The 20,028-nt window shown below is 44.5% G+C and overlaps 1 protein-coding gene across 2 annotated transcripts; it reads right to left on the minus strand.

Moving 5' to 3' along the window:
• Positions 1 to 1,364: 1,364 nt before the first annotated feature.
• Positions 1,365 to 19,433, minus strand: alms1 (ALMS1 centrosome and basal body associated protein). 2 transcript variants are annotated; one of them, XM_083791322.1, is made up of 19 exons: positions 19,358 to 19,433; positions 18,043 to 18,214; positions 17,708 to 17,822; positions 15,287 to 17,210; positions 14,887 to 15,034; positions 12,989 to 13,972; positions 10,419 to 10,625; positions 10,158 to 10,267; positions 8,556 to 9,723; positions 8,215 to 8,334; positions 7,237 to 7,392; positions 5,777 to 6,753; positions 5,188 to 5,305; positions 4,682 to 4,903; positions 4,347 to 4,597; positions 4,031 to 4,196; positions 3,776 to 3,833; positions 2,004 to 2,103; positions 1,365 to 1,709 (listed from the first exon to the last, which is right to left on the minus strand). In XM_083791322.1, the coding sequence occupies exons 1-19, from the start codon at positions 19,370 to 19,372 to the stop codon at positions 1,665 to 1,667; spliced, it is 7,056 nt and encodes a 2,351-aa protein (XP_083647448.1). In that variant the 5' UTR covers positions 19,373 to 19,433; the 3' UTR covers positions 1,365 to 1,664. The 2 variants fall into 2 exon arrangements, with proteins under 2 accessions (XP_083647448.1, XP_083647449.1); XM_083791323.1 differs by having other exon boundaries at positions 18,043 to 18,211; positions 19,358 to 19,431.
• Between the last annotated feature and the right edge of the window lie 595 nt (positions 19,434 to 20,028).

The following is a 20,028-nucleotide window of genomic DNA, read 5'->3' on the forward strand; positions in this document are numbered from 1 at the left end:
AGTCCAAAAAAGTCCGCCGGCGTGAGCGGACGTTGATACGCCGTTGATACGCCGTCCAGAGAGAGGTCGGCGTATCAACGTCGTATGGGTGGCGTGTCGGCGTAGTTCATTTTCAACTGGACATTGTCGGCGCTGTTCACTTTCTTTATTGATTCTTTTATTTATCGTGTCCTGCACACCAAGTGCCCCAACTCCCATGGGTTTATAAGACACACATTTGCATTGCATTATATTCATAATACATTTAATTAGAGTGAGCTGACTGCTGAGTGAGTGTTGGTGTTGGACGTTGTGTGGCTATAATTATGCAGAGAGAAAATATCATATATTAACTTCTTTGTGCAATGTTGAATTTATACTTTGCTCATGCACTTTACTAGAAATATATAGCCTATAATTCAAAGTTCTCCAGAATTGAACTAGAAGACATGGGAATCTGGGACTTGAACATGGAACCTCTGTGTTGAGAGCCTATGATCATCAGACCAGTACACCATCTCTCATAGTTGTTGTAGTGTTCTTTTGTATTTTAGCCTTCAGTTAGGTAACGTTACTTTCCACCACTGCATACATACATGCAGCTGACCTCCCCATTGGTGTATGTGATCCGAAGAGCTGGCCCGAAGATTAAGGCCCGGCCCTACTGCTGGGCCCTCATCGAACCCTGTACACTCAAGACACTGCCCCCGCTGCCACCCTTACATCTCCATATATGGAGTTGACCTGTTCTGACATTCTATATGTTGATCTGACCTCTGAGCTCATCAAACCCTGTACACTCAAGACACGCTCCATATATGGCCAGTACAGAATTCATTCCATATGTTGATATCTGACCCCCCATGCCAAAGCGCCAGCCGCCCAGCCGTTACCCAGCCGTTACCCAGGCGGATGCGTGTGAGGTCTTACTGGTACTTTACTTGAGTATTTTCCAATACCAATACTTTTACAAATCCCAAAATTGTAGCCTACTTTAACTCCATTACATTTATTTGAAAACTTTAGTTACTAATTAATTTGTAGATTTTGATTATTACTACAAAACTTGCATAGGCTATATAGATTTCGGGCATTTGAAAATAGCCGATCTACAAGCTCACATGGGCCACGATGCGACACATTGTGAGCTTGGGGAGATCTGCTATTTTCAAAAGATTTTTATATGTTTAGGACACTTTTACTTTGGGTACTTTAAGTACATTTTGATGCCAATAACTTAATTAAAAAGAATATATATATATATATATTCAAAACAAACTAAAATAAAATAAAATCCAATCCTTGTGTATTTAAATACACAAGCCATATGACAACCAATAAATGAGATAAAAAATTATGTTCCGATCTACTTTCCAAATTTGTTTTAGTATGTTTTATTAAAAACCTTTCAAGTATTTCCAGCTAATTCGTTAATTTGGTCTATATAAAACAAGAGTAAAGCTTTAAAACAGACATTTTAAATACTTGTTCTAATTTATAACATCAGAACCGGTTCACAGATAATAATAAAAATAATAAAATAATAATAAAAAATAATAAAAATACATTTTGTAGATTTAGGTAGCTTTGAACAAGTCATGAAAAAATGCCACATATATTAAAATTGTTCACAGCACTCTGATTTGATCTATACTATAGTAAAAATGTTTTCTGGGCCGGTGTGGTCAATGCCATGGTACTCGTCTTGCAAGGACACGGTTGGTGACTTTCTGAAAAATAAAAATAGAACCAGGCATTGAATGTTGTTATTAGCAAAACGTAATAACATAGACACTATTGAGTAAAAAACAGGAGTTGTAATTAAGGATAGAAATAGTCTCAAACAAATATTTTCCCTTTTGCTGGATAGTTAACTACCTGCTGTTTGGTATGTGGAATCACTTAGATTGAGTTCTACTGTAAATTTCAACTTGGATGGTACTGTACATTTGTGAAAGTAGCAGGATAAAGAGGAATTCAGGGTTATGTACAGTAGAAAGTGATAATACAAAAAATATTAATACCTTATTAAAGAGCTGAGCGTTTAATCTATAGGACTGATACTCAGCTTTTCTTATCTGCTCATCTCGTCTTCTCTGCACCTCAGGTAGATTCTCATATATCCTGTAAGAGCACATAATGTTGAGAGATCACTAAAAGTACACATTTTTACGGTATAGGTCTTACGGGTTTCTAACAGAAAACGAACAGCCTAATAAGCATCAGTTCCCAATCACAATTTAGGCATAAGAACCTTACATCTGTCCAACAGTAGAATATCTGTACAATGAAACTAAGTAAACAATGCTATGTCTACATAATATGCTATCTAAAATACATCATCTTAGCTGTTCGGTTCTTTTGGGTTTTGGTTTAAAAACAAGTAAAATTTATGGGTATAAAAAGGCTCATTCATAAATAATGGGAACTGTGGGGTGTTAAAAGATGTTTATTTCATAATTGTCCTATTTAATAACTTCATGACTCTAATTTCATGTTTTACATTATGCCTGATACGTGTGTCAGCCTGATGGTCATGATTATGGAACTTGGATGGAAGTGTTTGTGCATGCGCGACTGTGCGACCGCGACCGTATGAAGGGTTGATTAGAGCGTCACTCATTTCATTTCTATGATATGTTATCAGGAGCACACAGCCCGTTGGTAAGTTAGATTTGGAACCGTGTGAATGTATAATGTTTGCTATGAGCTACTGGTAGCATTTGTGCAGTAGTATTCTCACAATACAATTATCACGTTGTGTCCGCATTTGATATACCGCAAGTATTAAAAGTGTTCTGGCTAATTCTATGCTGTAGCAATGCTAGCGATCTTAGCCGTGGCCATCGCTGGTTGTTTAGACAGGTTGCTCTGTCGGCACGCTTGTAGACGGCAGCGTGGTAAACGGTGGAAGAGTCCTGTAGCCTGTAATGTTGCGTGGTGGTGGTTTTGTACATATATCTCCATTAAAAATGGTATATTCAAAAGTGTATATTCAGGGAATATATTTATGATGCCAGTTTTCTTTATAGTGCAGTCTGTATCAGTAGTGAGAGGAGCTGTGAGATTTTTGCATTTATATTTAGTAGTTCAGTGAGAGAGAATATATTGTGAAAGTCTTTAAAATAATATTGTACTGTTTATTATTATTGCATTTATATTCAAAGAATATGATAGTAATACAGTTTTATTCTTCTTGATTTTTCAGGTTTATTACCCGTGTACCGACCTGTGTACTGTACCGTGGTCTACAATAAAAATGAAACACGAGTAATGACATTGTGTGCTGCCTGTTACTAGCCTTTCGGAGGGCTTCATCCACAAAACTCCGAACATTAGCCTTGCATACGCCAGTAAGGTCGTCAAGGCAATGGGAAGTTCATTCCATAGTTTGAGCCAAAAGGGAGAAGAGTCTGGGACGTGTGGAGCGTTGTCCCGGCTGTTTTAGTGAAGGTTGTGCCAGCCTCCCTGTGTTAGCTGATCTGAGTAAATTAATCTGTTTTGTCATGCTCTGTACACTACACTCCTAGATGGTGACTGTGTCGGGTGTCTGTCCTCTTACAATCGCTACTTTCACCTGTATGACCTGACTGTATGCAGAGGATTAATGTTACTTAAGACAATTAAATGTTTACACTGAACATTTAGCTTACAAATTAAACTATTTTTGAACAAAAACATTCATAAAGCACAAATATTTACAGATTAAAAACTGATTTAGCAAACTGGTCAATTTGGCTTTCAATTGGAAAGGGATTGACAGGGTGGACTATTACTAGAAAATAAACAAGCTTACTGTTTGGACCTCTGCACCATCTCCTTTCTAGGGACAGCTCTTCTGAATAGTGGTATGCCTATAGAGAGAAAGGAAATGCATGCTTAAAATTAATGTCAGTAATGCATTTAAAATCCTGGCGGAAAACAAATTACAAATGCAAACACATAGCCACACAGAGCAAACAGAAAACATACATTCTCTATGAGCACCTTTCAGACTTAACGACTTTACAGTTGGTTGTCAGTGTCAAGATCATCAATGATTATTTTTTACCTTCTGGTCTGGGTAGCCTCTCTGGCCCTCCAGGCCGGGTATAAAACTGCTCTCTCTCTCTTCTGAAGAGGACCTGTAGTTTCCTCTCCTCTGCCTGCAGCGCTAAACATTTCATCCTCTCCCTGGAATGGGTGATGAACGTTGGTCGATGAAGTTCCAAGGCCTCCTGGATTTCAAAATCATGTTTAATGTTAGACAGGGCAAAAGACCATTTTAAAACGGTAGAACCAATTTTATTTTACTTGACGTCTTGCCGTCAACCCAAAATCCTACAGCTAAATGTGTATCTCATGAATACACACTAACCCAAACCAACCTGCAGAGACACTGGGACCAGACCAGAGGAGGTGGTCTTATCTCTGGGGTCTGGATCAGGTCTGGTGTGGATGCTGTTCCACTCCTCCTGGACCTGTCTCTCTCGGAGGGGTTCTCTCCAGGGAGCAGTTCTGCTGTGGGGCTGGAACCAGGCCGAGCTGGGTCTCTGAACCAACTGCACATCTTCCTCTGGCTGGTTCTCCTTCCTGGCTTCTGACCGCAGGTGTTCAGCGGGGACAAACCATGTAACGCCTAACATAGGAACAGAGTGTGAAACCTGACACAGAGCAAAGTTTAATGGGTGCCGTGGTGAAAATGTTATCCTTATAAACGTACATTGAGGGTAATGTTTGCTGTGGCTTTTCTTGCTCTTCTTCTCCTTCAGGAACACCTGGGTCATGGAAGGGCTCCTCTCATCTCCTCTTCCTCTCTCCAGGCTGGAGGAGGAGGAGGAAGATGGCAGCCGCCTGGCTCCTCTGGCCTCAGCGGGGGAAGGGAATGTAGTGCCAACGTCTCGGGTGTGGCGTCTCGTTCCGTTACTCACAATCTCCAGGTCACCTGGGGGAGGAGGATTAATCAGTCCCTGCGATGTTATGTAATGTGACTTTAATAGCACAAACTCAACACCTTGCCCACAACAGATCCAGATGGAGAGGCCAGGTTGCTATGGTCGGCTCTACGTGCCTTGAAGTGCAAGAGGACCAAGTAAGTATTATATTCACTTTTACTATAGTACAGAGTAAACTCACAATGTGGTTGAAGTGGCTCATTGTTTCCTTTGACTGTATTTTCACCGAGCCAAATAAGTACTTTCAATAGTATAGCTGTTAGTAGTGACTGACCTGCTTGGATTCCTTTGTTGACCTGTTTAACACTCTTCTTGGCTGCCAGAGACTGGGAGGGACCGCGGCGGGTTGGCAGGGTGTAGGTACTGGTTGATGAAGCAGAATCACTGGCAACCTGGAGTACAACACAGACATCAACAGGCTGTTAAATAAAAACAAAAAAACATGGGAATATGTACTCACCTATTTGCAGTATTACACAGAAAAAGCCTCAGTCTTACTTTAACTCGAGTGTACTAATGCAACCCAATTTTAGTATAGTTTAGTCTATTTGAAAAGCAAATCAGAGTCCTTTTTGTTACATTTGTACACTCCCAGGGATACAAAACAAATGTATAAATTAACACTGAGGATTTTACTGTGTACCTACTGTACATGTTTCACATGGTCCCCTGTGCATATGTGAGGTGCTGTTGCCAACTGCCATTTATTTCCATGTGTATCGTCTTACTGAGACGATTGTGTAGGCAGTGGCACCAAGACCAACTGTGTTAACTTACTACACATAGAAGATGATAAAGGTACTCACATTTTGATATGTTCCAGAAAGATATGTGAAGGCTGAAAATAGCTATGTAATACGTACTATAGAGTCATCAGTAACAGTGGTCTCTGAGGGGCTGATGATGGTAGGAGGTGTGACGTCTCCATCCTTCCCTCTCGTCCTCCTCGGCTCCTTTGCTTCCTTCTGCTTGTCGATGGTGCTGTACAGTTTACCCAGACTGGATGCTGACTTCAGGCAGCGGACCCTGTCTGGGCCGAAGGCCCGGATCAGTCGGGCTGTGTCCACAGTGGACATGGAGCCGGACAGGGTGGACGTGGTGTCCGACTCGTCTCTCTCTGCGGGACATCGGTGGCGGCTGGGGCTGAAGGAGGAACGGACGTCGTCTCCTGCGAGAGGGGTTTGCTGCTCCGCCTCCTGTGTCCATACCTGACGAGGAGCAATGGGTTTCTCTCTCCTCTGGGGCCCCCCCTCCCCGCTTACCATCTTCCTCGCCTTTCTTTCCCTCCTTTTCATTGCAGCATCTTCTCCTCTCTTTCTGGACTCGTCCTCGTTGTTGTGAGGACGTGGTTGCATGCCGTCTGCTAGTTGTGACGAGGTGCATACCCCCTCTGTGCTGTGAATAAGACGAGAGAGGCGCTCCAGTCGTTCCAGTAAGGATGCCTCTCTCTCACTGGTTGGACGCCTCTCCTCAGAGCCCCACCTTTCGTTGAACTTAAGCCATAGCTGGTCCAGATTGCTGCAACTCGGCCGGGAAGCAGGTTGAGGGAGGTCAGGACGGCACCTCCCTTGTTCTCGTTCCATTGCTGCCACAGTGTCAGAAGCACTGGGTCTCTGGCTGGCCGTGTTTGAGTCCATCTCCACGTTCATTGGCTGAAACTCCACACGATGCCTCTCTGATTGGCCGTAGCTGAGGAACTGGACTGGGCTCGTCCCTCTGTCTCTCCTGGAGCCAGAGGGAACCTGGTTACTTGACAAAGGCACTCTGGTAAAGGCCTCGGATACCTGAGAGGAAGGTTGGAGAACTTGTCTCATACTTCCATCCACTGACACAGTGGCACCTAGTAGGAAAGTAAAACACAGATGTAAATAGCTTGATAGAACATAAGTTAAGACTTTATTTTCCCAAATGATTTGTCATCACAGACGTATGTAATCCCTAATTTACCACATTTCCAGACCTATAGCAATCATACAGTGCAATAATGAGAATTACATCAGTGTGCTATCAACACTTTTTGTGTTTTTCTTCTGGTAAATTAACACCCTACTTGATCATACAGTACAGTGTCACACAAAAGCAAATCATAAGTAGCAGATCACAAGCACTAAAGCATTTGAGCTTGTAGAACTGCTTCTTTTGCCGTTTTTAAATTTTAATCCTGAAAATGTAATAATCCCCGACAGAGAATTTACCAAAACATTTGATTCATTCCAAGCGTTTTCTAGGCCTGGAAAAGCATTTTTCTCATTTCAAAATATCTCATGACCATGGGAAGTGGAACGCCGAACAACGTAACGGGTACAAATGTAATTCAGTTCACCGCTGTGTCCAGTCGGCTGCATTTTGAAGGTGGCTGTCTTCAACCTCTTGCTGTAGATCCCCTCAACGTGTCTAATGGAGATCCCACGGTCGATGCCTGGGTCCTGCTTCCCAAGGATCTCGCTGCTGAAATGCGGGGGCACGGCGTCATCCGAACCTGACCGTACATACAGTAAACATAAATGTTATGTCACTACAGTGTCCTGTCCTACATCAAGATCCTCCTCACTGTAGAGATAAGAGACACACAATACTGCTGGCTGTACTTCTGTTGATGGTTGAATGGTTAAGACTTCCAAACTCAGCCGCGGCCTCAGCTAGTCTCGATTCAGATCCATGTCTTCCTCTCGAGCCTCTCTTTCGGTGTCCTGGTTAGCTTTCTATAATCTCAATACTGTACTACATTCTTCCCGTGCCTCCTCCTAATGTCTGAATTTAAAAATAAATTAAAATACAAAAAAAGGAGGTTGGACTGTAATTTCACAGAGCAGAAAAAGAGAGAGCGTCCTCTTCCAGTCTCTCAGAGGGATTCAAGTCCCCTGCAGCCCAAGTGCTCCACCAGGGCCTCAACCGCCTTTGTTTCACTCTGCGCCCTGAACATGAATAACGCATGCCTGACACGGTGCACATTACAAAAGAGCCAGCTGCTACCCACCCAGGAGCAGGGAAGAGAGACGTGAGTGAGATGCATTCATTACAGATTCAGTCATAGCTGCTGGGTTCCCCGTACATGATTACAATATCCAAATGGAGACCTATTTCTCTGACTAATTATCCAAATCTCCTGGATAATGGAGGTGATTCCAGGTGATTTTGTATTTTTGTTTGAGTTATAGCCAGGGACTGGGTCATTTGTATGCAAGTTTTAGAATTACAAATTCGAAATGGAAATAACACAAACAATGTGCACGCGCGCACGCTGCTGTATATTTTATTAAGTCATGAATGTTAAACCACGATTCAGAAGTGCCAGTGGTACCTGGGTGGGAGCTCTCCATAGTGGTGTCAGAGCGGCTAGGAGACGTCTGGGCTTCTGTCTGAGGGACATAGAACAGCTCCTCACTCCCATGGGGCTTATAGGGCAACAGGACAGGCACTGCTGTATATGAGAGAGAGAGAGTACACATTAAAGCATACATCTGAGAGAAACTGGAACACTAATATTTCAATGTTAAAAATGAAGCATGTTTTGGCCCTCAACATTACTTTATTAATTATCAGATGTATCTCTGGGCAATGGGGTGTCAGATGAAAATAAGTTGTGTGTGCCACCGGTACCTCCCATAATAAACAACCGTTGAGATGTTTTAATGTGCCTACCTGGTGGAATGACCAAAGGCCTTGTTGAGGCAGCGAGCCTCTGTGGCGGTACATAGGATTGTGGGTAAGCGGAGGTCTCCGGTCCATCATGCACCATGGTTTTGAACAATGTGGCGGTGTCAGCTCTTTCAGGCACCCCTGCTCTTCTTACGCCTCTTGACTCATATGACTCGAGAGGACTGGAAAGACCAGGACCCTCATCTCGACTGTGGGTGGCAGGAGAGGCAGAGTATCTAAGGGGGTAAAACTTGCTCGACTTTAAATCGGGACCAGCGGCAGCATTCCTGGGCTGGATCCCAGAGTCCTGCCTCTGTTCCTGGGCTTTGGGGGACAGTGTGAGGTGGATGTGGGAGACATGACCTGTCCCGGTTGGCGCATCGACTGTAGATGAGCCTGTGGCTTGTTCTGTCATGAGGCCCATGTCAGAAGTAGAATTGAATTGGTCAGACACCATCAACAGCTGGTCGGTACCTTGGTCTTCTGGTTGGGCATCCTGGTCTCTCTGCCGCTGTGCTTCAGTGTAACTGTCTCTGACATTCACCTCCTCCTCTCTAGGTTGACCTTGTAAGGACTCCGCATCCCAACCTCCTATGGCATCTTGTCTCCTGTGAGTTCTCGGTATCAACTCTGAACGCGTCAGGTTTTGTTCTCTGGCGTATAGACTACTGGTCGGTTCGGACCCCAATACAGGCTGGATCGCTACCGGATCGGTCTGTGTTGCCTGTATTGACGCAGTGGCGTCGTCTTCCTCCATCACGTGAGGAAGTTGCTTGTTGGCTGTGGAAAGCTGAGTAAGACAGAGGGGCTCTGGAGGAGGCGGGCTAAGGGGAGGCACGGGAGAAGGTGAAGGAGACGGAGAGGTGGAGCGCCTGCATGTAGATATGGTGATGGAGGTCAGAGCTGGAGGCGCGGGGCTTGCCCTGGGGAGGGTCAACCCCTCCCGGGCAGCAATCTCCTGCACCCTGGACTCCAGGTCCAGGCGGAGGGGAGTATGGAGCTGGACGCTGGAGTCGAAATGGTTGCCGCCAAGTTGCTGGAGCTGACCGGACAGATGGTCCTCGGCCGTCTTGAGAATGGTCGTGGTCTCTGCTGGTTGGGGAGGAGGTTGTCCTCTTTGACCGCCCGTGCTGGACACGGCACTGCTCTCTGTGTCTGTACTTCCCTGGCTCTGAAATGAGGAGCCGAAGAAGAATGAAAACATCAGTATATACTGTACATGAGTACCAACAGTTGGTCCTAGTCCTGCCTATTGCAGCCTGGATTAGAACTACAATTGGAATTCATTTTCGTTGCTCAAGTTCAAGGTTAAGGTTAATAATTCCTCCCTTGTCTGCATACGACAAAGATGACTTCTCACTTCACAGCACACCATGCTTCCTGTGAGACCAACCAGAGTTTTAAAACCCAACTCACACCATGCCTCTTTTCAACACATGAGTTACCTTAAGCTTGGGGTCTACACAATCCAGAAATGGGAGGCGAACATTAAACAAGATCAAAAGACATGAAACAACGTAAAATAAATATATATTTGAAATGGGCTACACATGAATTGACTGCCACGTCAGACATAGATGCTAAGATGAGCAATACAGACTGAACCTGTATCAGGTGTTTCGGCTCTCTCTTGATCTCTTCAATCCGTCTCCTGTCCTCAATGTCCAACTCCAGAGGGTCACTCTGCTGTCCTGTTATCTTCAGCTTGATCCATTCTGTAATTGCATAAGTGTTTTCAAGCAGGTGGATTGGATCAAAATTACAGCCTCATTTTCTTTAATTAATCTACATTTTCTTTCTTACTGAAGATGACTATTTGAAAAATAAACTACCTACGGTTAAGGCAGTCCTAAGAAATGTTCTTACCCCTGGCCCTGCTCTCCTCCTGGTCAGTAGTGCTGGATCTGCTGGACAGCAAAGTGGCTGGTGACTCATTGTGCAGCAGCTTGGCCACTCGGGCAGCCAGGGAACTTTCACTGCTGCTTGCATTGCTCATGGCCTCCTGCTCCTCCCCAGGGATGGGAGGTGAAGACGAGGAAGACACACTCTCTGTAGGAACACGCTGGGAATAAACTGGAACAAACAAAAAGGACCACAAATCCACAATGGAAATGAGTTATGGACATTTTGAGGGGCGCAAGCCAGCTTTTGGTTACTGTGCACAAACTTTGTCTTAAACAAACATTAAATTCCCATTGACAATCAATGGAGAATCTTACATCAGTGTCTGAGCAAATAGGCATAGGGCTCCATTTTCGTCACCGCTGAACCCCTTATCCCTAAACTACTTTGCCTTTTTGAGTGGTGCAACCACTCCTACAACCAGGAATGTCCGTGTGTATCATGTGTGTATCCGTGAGCACGAGTGGTGTGCGCATGCGTGAAACCAACAATGGCCAGCAATGTCCGCGAGTGTGTGTACAATGCGCGTGCCATGCTGCAGCGCACGCAGCATGGCACGCGCATTGTACACACACGCGCAGACATTGCTGGTGTGGTTAACAGAGAGGGAAACTAGAAAAAGTGCCCTTCTGGGCACAGGTCTCCACCAGGATTCTTCCTCAGCCTAGTGGGAATATGCGTGCACAGTTTAATCGCAATCTGAAGCTGCGTTGAGGAGTTATGGCGATTTGTACAAAGCGGGCTACTCCTGAAAACTGTAGGAACCAATCGTGGCCAATCAGGATGGAATATGAGAAATCAAACAAACCTGTCTTGATCACATGACTATGGCGGGGGATGAGGATGATGCAAGGCTGGTTCACTTTCCACAGGCTAGTAACGTAATAGAAAATAAAAACTACTAATGTCTACAGAGCTTTTCATTAGGTGTATTGTACAACTGTTGTTAATGGTGTTAATTTAGAACGCCAATGTCTCGACGTCTTTCTGTCTGATATTTTATGAATCACGCCAAATCAATTTGTCTGCACTTATTTTTTACAACTTATAAGCAACTCAACTGCTTTTGATTTGGCTCTAAATTAATCGCGTGACTGTTGAGAGCCCAGCGTTTAGGTGCATATACCTCCATAGATTGATTAGCCTACTTTATAAACAGTTTGCAGAAAAAAGCACAGGAACAGCCTACAGTTCAATACAAGGTCTGCTAAAAGGATTTTTATAATCCATCCAATTTGTTTCCATTAGGGTAAGGGGTCCTTCATATTAAATTAATCTGAACATTAAAGACATTTGTCACCACAACAATATCATTATTGCAATGTGTACTGTATTTAATATACAGCAAATTGCAATATACAGTACAAATTGCAACAATGATATTGTTGTGGTGGCTAGCTGGTGGTGGTGGTGGTGAAGTTTAAATAATAGTGCCACCTCATATTTGTAAAGTGCATTTTCAATAATTGAATTAATTAATTTGTTTTTATTATGTACTTGGTTAGGTTAGTTATAATATAAGCATAATTTATATCAGAAAAAAGGGGAAAAAAATAATATTAGGATCCGTTAAGGGAACCGTTAGGAACCGGAACCGTTAAGAGGGATCCGGGAAGGATCCGGAACCGTTAAAATCCTAACGAATCCCAACCCTAGGCAGGCAGGGTGTGTGGGTACTGGAGCTCCATTGGCAGACCACTTCTGTCTTGGTGGTGTTGACAGACAGCCCCATCCTGCTGTAGGCCTTGACAACCACAGCAAGGATGGACTGGAGGTCCTGTGGGGAGTGTGCCACAAGAGCACAGTCATCTGCATACTGCAACTCAATGACCTGCTCTGTGGACAGTTTGGTCTTTGCCTGTAGCCTCCTGATATTAAAAAGGTTTCCATCCAGTCTGAAATCCACTAAAACACCACTGCTGGACTCAAGCTCCTTATGGAGAAGATGGGTAACACACATTTCCTCGGGTGGGACAGTACAGTACAGTACAGTACAGTACAGTGAACCCCTGGGGACCCCCACACGGTAACTCTGTTTCTCAACTGTTTCGGACGCGGGCGGCCTGCCGGAACCGGGCCAGCGCCCTGGGCTCGTTCCTGTGGGTCTGGAAGTTCCGGGGACCCCCTGGGGACCCACACACGGAGTTGCACCACTCACTTCACACGGGTGTGATTTTTTTTTTTACTATTTTGCAAAACATTTTTGAATAGTTAAAATGGCCATTCTACAAGCTCACAACTTGTCAATGTAGATTGGCTAGTTGAACTATTCAAAAATGTTTTTCAAAATAGTAAAACAAAAAGTCAAAGAAGTTTAGGGATAAGGGGTTTAGCGGTGACGAAAATGGAGCCCATAGTGTCTATTTTACGTCATGATGTACGATGATAAGATCGCCCCTCACTTTACACGGTTGTGATTTTGTGATTTTCCTGATTTACCTCCCGGTAAGATTACTTATTTCTCCAACTAAACTATTTTCACACAGGTGTGTTTTTTTTTATTCACATGCATGCATCGTTAATGCTTTACTTACATCCATCTTGTGCATTTCCTTCCTCCTCCTGCTCCGAGACGCTACCTAACGTCTCTCTCGGACTAAGAGCTGGCTGAGGCTGGCTTACAGCTGGTGGTTGTGGGACAACTGTTAGCTGAGCTGGGCCTGTACTATCTGGAGGTGCGGCACTGCAGCCCTCAGGCTCTGCCCGTCGGACTGATTTGGAAAGGTGGTGGTATAACCCTGCCCCACCGTCTGCTGTACTATCCTGGGGCCTTATGTAGGCGTCGACAGCAGGTGGGCTACTCGGGGGAAGTGTGGATGGATAATTTGGCTGCCCAGATGATGACATACTTTCTCGACCAATAGAACTTTCCCTCTGTCTTTCGGATGTCAGCATGGAGTCCGAGGAGGAGCGTGTCCATGGGAAAGAGGAGCGAGTCTCAGGGCCCTCTGTGCCGCTGGCAGACGAGATGAAAGAGGAGTCCTGGAATCCACCCGTTCTCTTCCTCAGAGAGAGGAGGATGTCATCATCAGAGTGGAGGTGGGAAGTTACAGAGGACGAAGAAGAAGGCGAAGAGGCTTTCAGAGATCCACTGGAGAAGTCATCCCCTGCCTGGCCGAGATGTTTGCGGATCTCCCTCAGGGTCTTGTCACCAACAAATGAGTCTTGGTTGCTTTGCTCTATGACGCTAGGCTGAGAATGTGACTCGGATTCCCTGCATCCAGTCACTAATGAGCACTCTGACACAAACTGGTCACCAAGCTCTATGGTGTTCTGGCTACTGCTAACACTGTCATCCCTCTGCTGTTGCTGTTCCGGGTGTGGAGCAGGGAGGTAGGGGGCATGCTGAGGCTGAGCGCTGGGGATCGCTGCCACGTCCGATTGAGGAGAGGCCCTGGTCTGCTGCTCTAGGAAGTGCATTGGTTGGCAGAGGCTGTCCATGCTAAGTGGTATGGACATACTCGAGTCTACTGACAGCAGGCTGTATCTGGAAAAGTCAGCCTTATGTGGAGTGCCACCTGTGAGGATGAAATGGGGAGAAGAAAGATTCAGTGTTTACCATTAGACAAAATTTGATAATTTGTAAAACATTCATTTTGAATAATTAATAATTCAAACCCAAATAAGTAAAATTGTTGAGTTGGAGAAATAAGTAATCTTACCGGGAGATAAATCAGGAAAATAAATGTGGAAAATATAGAAAATAAAGCAAATTTTCAGCTAATGCAGACAAAAACTAATCTCTCTCTCTTGTAATGATATTGTGAAGTCTTCATCATGTAGGATTACGATCATCAAGCTAGCTAGCTCTTTTCTGCAGGCTTGTCTCCAAAGTAACACATACACAAAGGTAACCTAACTTCACACACATGCAGGTTATCATGTTAGCAGTTAGCACTATGGTGACAACAAGACATCTTTAAACATAATCATATTTCACTGCTTTGACGTTATTTTATGGCCACCTTTGTAACCAGGTATATGACTAGCACCAACACTAACGGCATGCATTCCAGGACACTTAAAGACATTTTATCAGAGCCTCATAGTCATCGTGAGTCTCGTGACAAAAAATTGTCTTTTATTTTGCATGGTCTTTAATAGGGAAACATTCAATTAAGTGTTAATAAAACAGTAACTGAATGTGAAACTAATGTAGCTTCAGTTCAAATTGATAAAAAACAATGCTTACAAAATGAATCACTGATTTCTATCTGCCCACTTATACCTCTATATGCGTTGCTATCTAATATACCTGACGAAGGCCACAGAGGCCGAAACGTTGTTTTTCCCCCGCCTTGGTAAATAAAATTCTTGGGGAGCTTTCAAAACGGTGCAGACTTATTCTTTGGTACATTGGTGATTGTTTTATTGAATATTCTGGATCAATGCTTTAAATTCACAAGGGAAAATAACCTCCAGGATTAGCTACCTTCAGAAGGTTGAGTGCTTCCAACGGATCCTTTGATTGTACAGAGATCAGTGGGAGAGAATTCTGGCTCTCTGATTGGCCCTCTGGGTCCAAACGGTGTCAGGATGGTTGATGGAGACTGATCAATACCCAGATTGTGAAGATACAACTGCGAGGAAAACAACAATACATTGGCATCAGCATCTACATCTAGCATATTTCTAAATTAGTTATCTACTTGTTGAAATCTCAAATGTTGTACAAATGCAACAGTCTAGTCTGTTTGGACTCCAGGTTATGAAAATGTAAAAGCCTCTTGTTTACTTTGTCACATACTAATTTATTTATTTGTTGGTGTTTTTCCACTAATGTTTCATTCTTGTTTTTGCTACTTTATCTCTATATTTCATAATGACTTTACCGGAATTCTCTCTTCAATGTTCAGCTCTCTGGGTTTGGGTGGCGGCAGTGGTGAGGATGGTATGGAGCTCCAGTAGGGAGCATAGTTATCAACCTCTAGGCTGACAACAGAAGAAGCCACTCCGATAGAAGCACCCAGATTCTGGCCACTGTGATGACTGTGCTGGTAATTTGACAGTGTGCTACTCACTTCCCTGTCCAGCGACACATCGCTGAACCTGCCCAGGCCCAGGAGAGGCGAGGGCTGGACCACAGCACTCGTCTGCTGAAGCCTGCGCTCCTGAATCTGACTCGTCTCTCCTTTTGTCAGTCTCTCCGTTTGTTGAGCTTTCTGTATTGATGCTACAACCGTGTTGAGGGATGAGTGGGACTGTGACCTCCCAAGGGCGGAGGCAGAGAGGCCTGCTCCAGAACCAGTGTTATCCGTCTCATTGGGAGCACTCCCCACTGCTTCCCCTCTTCTGGGTGAGGAGGAGGAGGGGTTCAGAGTCAGGGCTGAGCTCTGTGTGACACTGAGGTTGGTAGTGGTTGAAACAGGAAGCTTGTGCTGCGTGGTTTTCTCCTGTTGATTCAGTAGAATGTGATTAAGCGAGTCGGATACTGCGTTGTAGGCCTTCTCTTTTGGAGAGATACCAGAAAACCCTTGCAGAGACAGGTTGTCGAACAGCGAGATCTTCCCTGAGTTCTGGTTCGCTCTCCAGGCGTCTACTTTCTGCATGTAGTTTAGACTTGGAAGACCCTGGACTTGTCCCGGCCCCGTCTCCTCCTGACATGATTTTTCTGCGCCATGTCTACTGGTAATAGGGTCAAGAGAAACAATATCAGGCATAGCTCCACTCTGCGGGGAGACTCTTGAGCTCGATTCATAAGAGGCCCTTGCATTGGACTCAATGGCTGACAGTCTATCTGATGGAGATTTTACTCTACATTTATCAGGTCCATGAAAGACGCCTGGAGTGGACTGGGATTGTGGGAGGAAGCCCAGATAGGAACCATCATTCCCAGTTTGATTCCCCAAAGACAAGAGGCCCCTTTGCCTCAGTCCGTGTTCTACACTATAACCTCCCGAAATCTGTGGCCCTGAGCCACACATGCCGGCCAGGATTACTCTGGCCATGTTTGGCTTCCTTGTAACAGATTCAAAGTTTGGTGTAGGAGCCGAGAGTGGTTGATCTTTAAATCCGGCTTCAGAGCCATTACGTCGCTCTATTTCAGACAGCAAATCTCTGTGAAGAGCTTCACTGGTGTCATCCGGCTGTGTGTTACGGGAGCCCAGGGTAATGTTTGAGACATCAGATAACCGTGGGTGTGAATTCCCTGATTGTGACTCTAATGTTAGTTGTGGTGTCTGCTGCTGCTGAGTGAGAGTAGCAGTACCAGTTGGGCTACCTCTCCTCCCTTTGCTCTGGTCAGCATCCGGGTTGAAAACTCCTTTAGATTTCCCACCAAGAGACTCCGCTCTTTTAAGGGAGGTCTCGGAGGCGGAAGAAACGGCACTACTGCTGTCGCTAGGCATGCCTACATCTTTCTGCAGCAGCTCTAGTAGTTGTCGAGCGGGAACGTCCCCACGTAGAAATGATGTGTCTTCTTCAGGGGCCTCTTCCATAGGATTGACGGAAAGATTGCTAAATGGATGACCATGACCATCTCCATCATTGTTCTCCATGCCATCTATAGAAAAATGCATTTCTTGCAGATGGTCTTCAGTTACTGGAGAATGTACCATCTCCCCCTTTCTACCCTCTTCTCCTGGTGATATACTGTGCTGGGAGAGAGAGCAGCAGCTGCTTGCTGAATCATCTGCCAGGACGGTTGCTTGGGCCAGCGGGTGCTGGGACAGGGACCCGTGTTCAGAGGCCTGGGAAGTGTGACCCTCGGGTAGAAAGTGAAATCTCTCAGATGTAACAGAGATATCTGGAGATGCTCTAAAGGAAAGAAAGCAAGTAAAGGAAAGAAGGAAGGAAGGAAATAAATACAATTTTAGTATTCTATAACATATCAATAACATCAGTATAATCAACTCCTTGAATTCTGAGACAGATCAGGGTGCTGCTAAGTTATTAATGCACTTCCCATTGCAATTAGAACTGCAGACTCACTCCCAATCCCTTCAGACTGCATTTTAGCCCGTAGCACTATATGCAAACACTAAACTTAAGTAACTTAGATAGCATTTTATGTAAACATAGCACTCTATATTGTATATGTATTAGCTTCATTATATAGATTCCACTGTTAGGTTATTAGCTTACGTATGATTCATGATGACTATTTTTGATGTATTTGATGTATTACCATTTTGTTCTTGCTTACTGTAAATCGCTCTGGATTGAGAATGCCAAATGCCTGAATTGTAAATTAAGACCATGTTATGTTTACAGCAATCTGAAAACCCATCGTCAAAATGTTTACAGTAGTTCACCTTAAAGGAGCAAATTCCAAGTCGCTTTGGTGGAAAAGGGAATATTCTGTGATGTTCTGTTGCACTGTTGATGGCAACAGAGGAAGGACGGGTGACAGGTGGCTGTCCTGAAACACTAATATTGAAAATGGAAAGGACACTGCATTATTTTAAAAACAGATGTAAAGGTATATATTTTCAGACCCAACAGTACACCACCACCATATTGTATGTTGCATACAGAGCTGGATATCTAAAATACTGTATAAAAATAATCATAATTGTGATCATTGTGAATTTGTGTATTTGTGTATTTGTGTAAATACACACACACAAACAGGATTGAGAATATATACCTAGGTGCAGTTGCTTTAGTTCCCATTCTTCAGCGTTTGTGGGTCTGCGGTTTCTCTGATTCTGGTTCAAACCATACAGATTCTGATGGCCCGGAGCAGGGTTCACTGATGCTTGTCCAATGTACTGACTGGTATCCACTTCTGGGGGCAATGGAGTAAATGACTCTGTCTGCTTTGAAAGAACAGAAAACCAGAGCGTCCTGGATGTCAAACCAAGTGATGTTACTTATTACAACATAGTTACAAGTCAGTCTGTCAAAGTTATGTCAGCTTTTTTGAGTGGTGCAACCAGCACCAGCTATGTGTGTCCCTGCCTGGCCCCGGTTAGCCTCGGTCCCTGGCTTACTTATCTGCGAAAAGAAAAGCCTGGTCACAACCTAAGGCTGAGAAGCTATCGGCGGTTGTATCCTCCGGAATATCCGTCAGATGTATTTCCCCCGGATACGATATTTCCCAGACCAATCACAACACCTTTTTCATTCGCGGAGAATGTAAAGTGATTTGTAAAGCATCAACGTCATTTCCTTCGGCGATACTTCCGCTAAAATCCCGCACTTCCGTTGATAGTCTTTTCAGTCGCGGTCTTGCCCAGGGTGGGCCCCGGTTGGTTTTCACATAGTGTCACTGTTGCGCAGCCTAACACACACACACACACACACACACACACACACACACACACACACACACACACACAGTATATAATATACAAATCATCATATTATGATGATGATTTGGAGTGGTACAGTACAGGGAGTCGGGATGCCCTGGGGACCACCACACGTTCCTGTGGGTCTGGAACTTCCGGGGACACCCACACGGAGTTGCACCACTCACTTCACACGGGTGTGATTTTTTTAATGTGATTCAAATTGCCTCCGCGCATTTAAACGTTATATCCAACACCACGCGTCTCTGGTGTACTACATCATGTTAATGCACAGCTAATCCCCAGGGATAACCGCACTGTTGTAGGCTACAGTGTGTCGTGTAACTGTGCGGTACGGATTGATCGTGTAAAGATAAAGAATGGTAACTCGCGTAATGTAACGATGGGCCATCACTCCCTCGCTATGTCGATATCAGCATCATAAACTACTGAACTAGCATTAAATGGTGTTGCTTAATTGATCCAAAGCAACAGGTTCTGTGAAGTTAGCAAATTTAGCCAATTAAGCTATCAAAACAGTTAGTTTGCCGCTGCTGGTATTGCAGATCCACCACGGCAGACAACACAAAGTCCGTGCTGATATTGGTCTTTGACATAATATATAATAACGTATTAGTATTTTCCCGGCTGCATTTCGGTCCAATTTACCTCTGGAGGCTCCATGTTGTTGTGTTTTGTTTTTCTTATGTCCACCGCCACACTGGGCGCGCTTCATGAGTTCCTGTGACCTGTGTGTAACCAAGAAGCGTTGCTAGGAGATGTAGAAAACGGTTGAGTCTACATCCCATAGCCTAAAAGGACGCACAATTCAAACAACAGGGTTTATAACAAAAGTGGTACATTTCATGGTTTTAAGCAAGTACACATAAAACATCATGGCACTGTGTGTATTAGCCTTGGGCCAAGACTATACCGATTTTTACATTTTATTGTCTCCACCAGGCCGAAGGCATGGGGAGTATGTTTTGCACTCCGTCCGTCCGTGTGTCCGTCCGTGTGTGTGTCCGTGAGCAGCTAATCTCGGCCACCGTTAACCCGGTCGATGCCAAATTTTGCACACACACTCCCTGGATGCCAACGACGAACCTCTGCCCCAAACTTTCCAGAACGGCCTGTTATAGCGCCACCAGGAGGCCGCTTTGTGCAAAACAAGTTTTTGCACAGTACACCTACAGATTTTGTCCAAACATCGCGCAAATTGGTACACAGTCTCTCTAGAGCCATCCAACGAAACGGGTCTTTCAGATTTCTCAGACTCCATCCTGATTGGTTAAGATTGGCTTCCAAAGTTCACAGGAGTGCTCAGTTTCAAACAAAAT

Source organism: Protomyctophum parallelum, assembly GCF_964188405.1.
Source record: "Protomyctophum parallelum genome assembly, chromosome: 20".
NCBI lineage: Eukaryota > Metazoa > Chordata > Actinopteri > Myctophiformes > Myctophidae > Protomyctophum > Protomyctophum parallelum.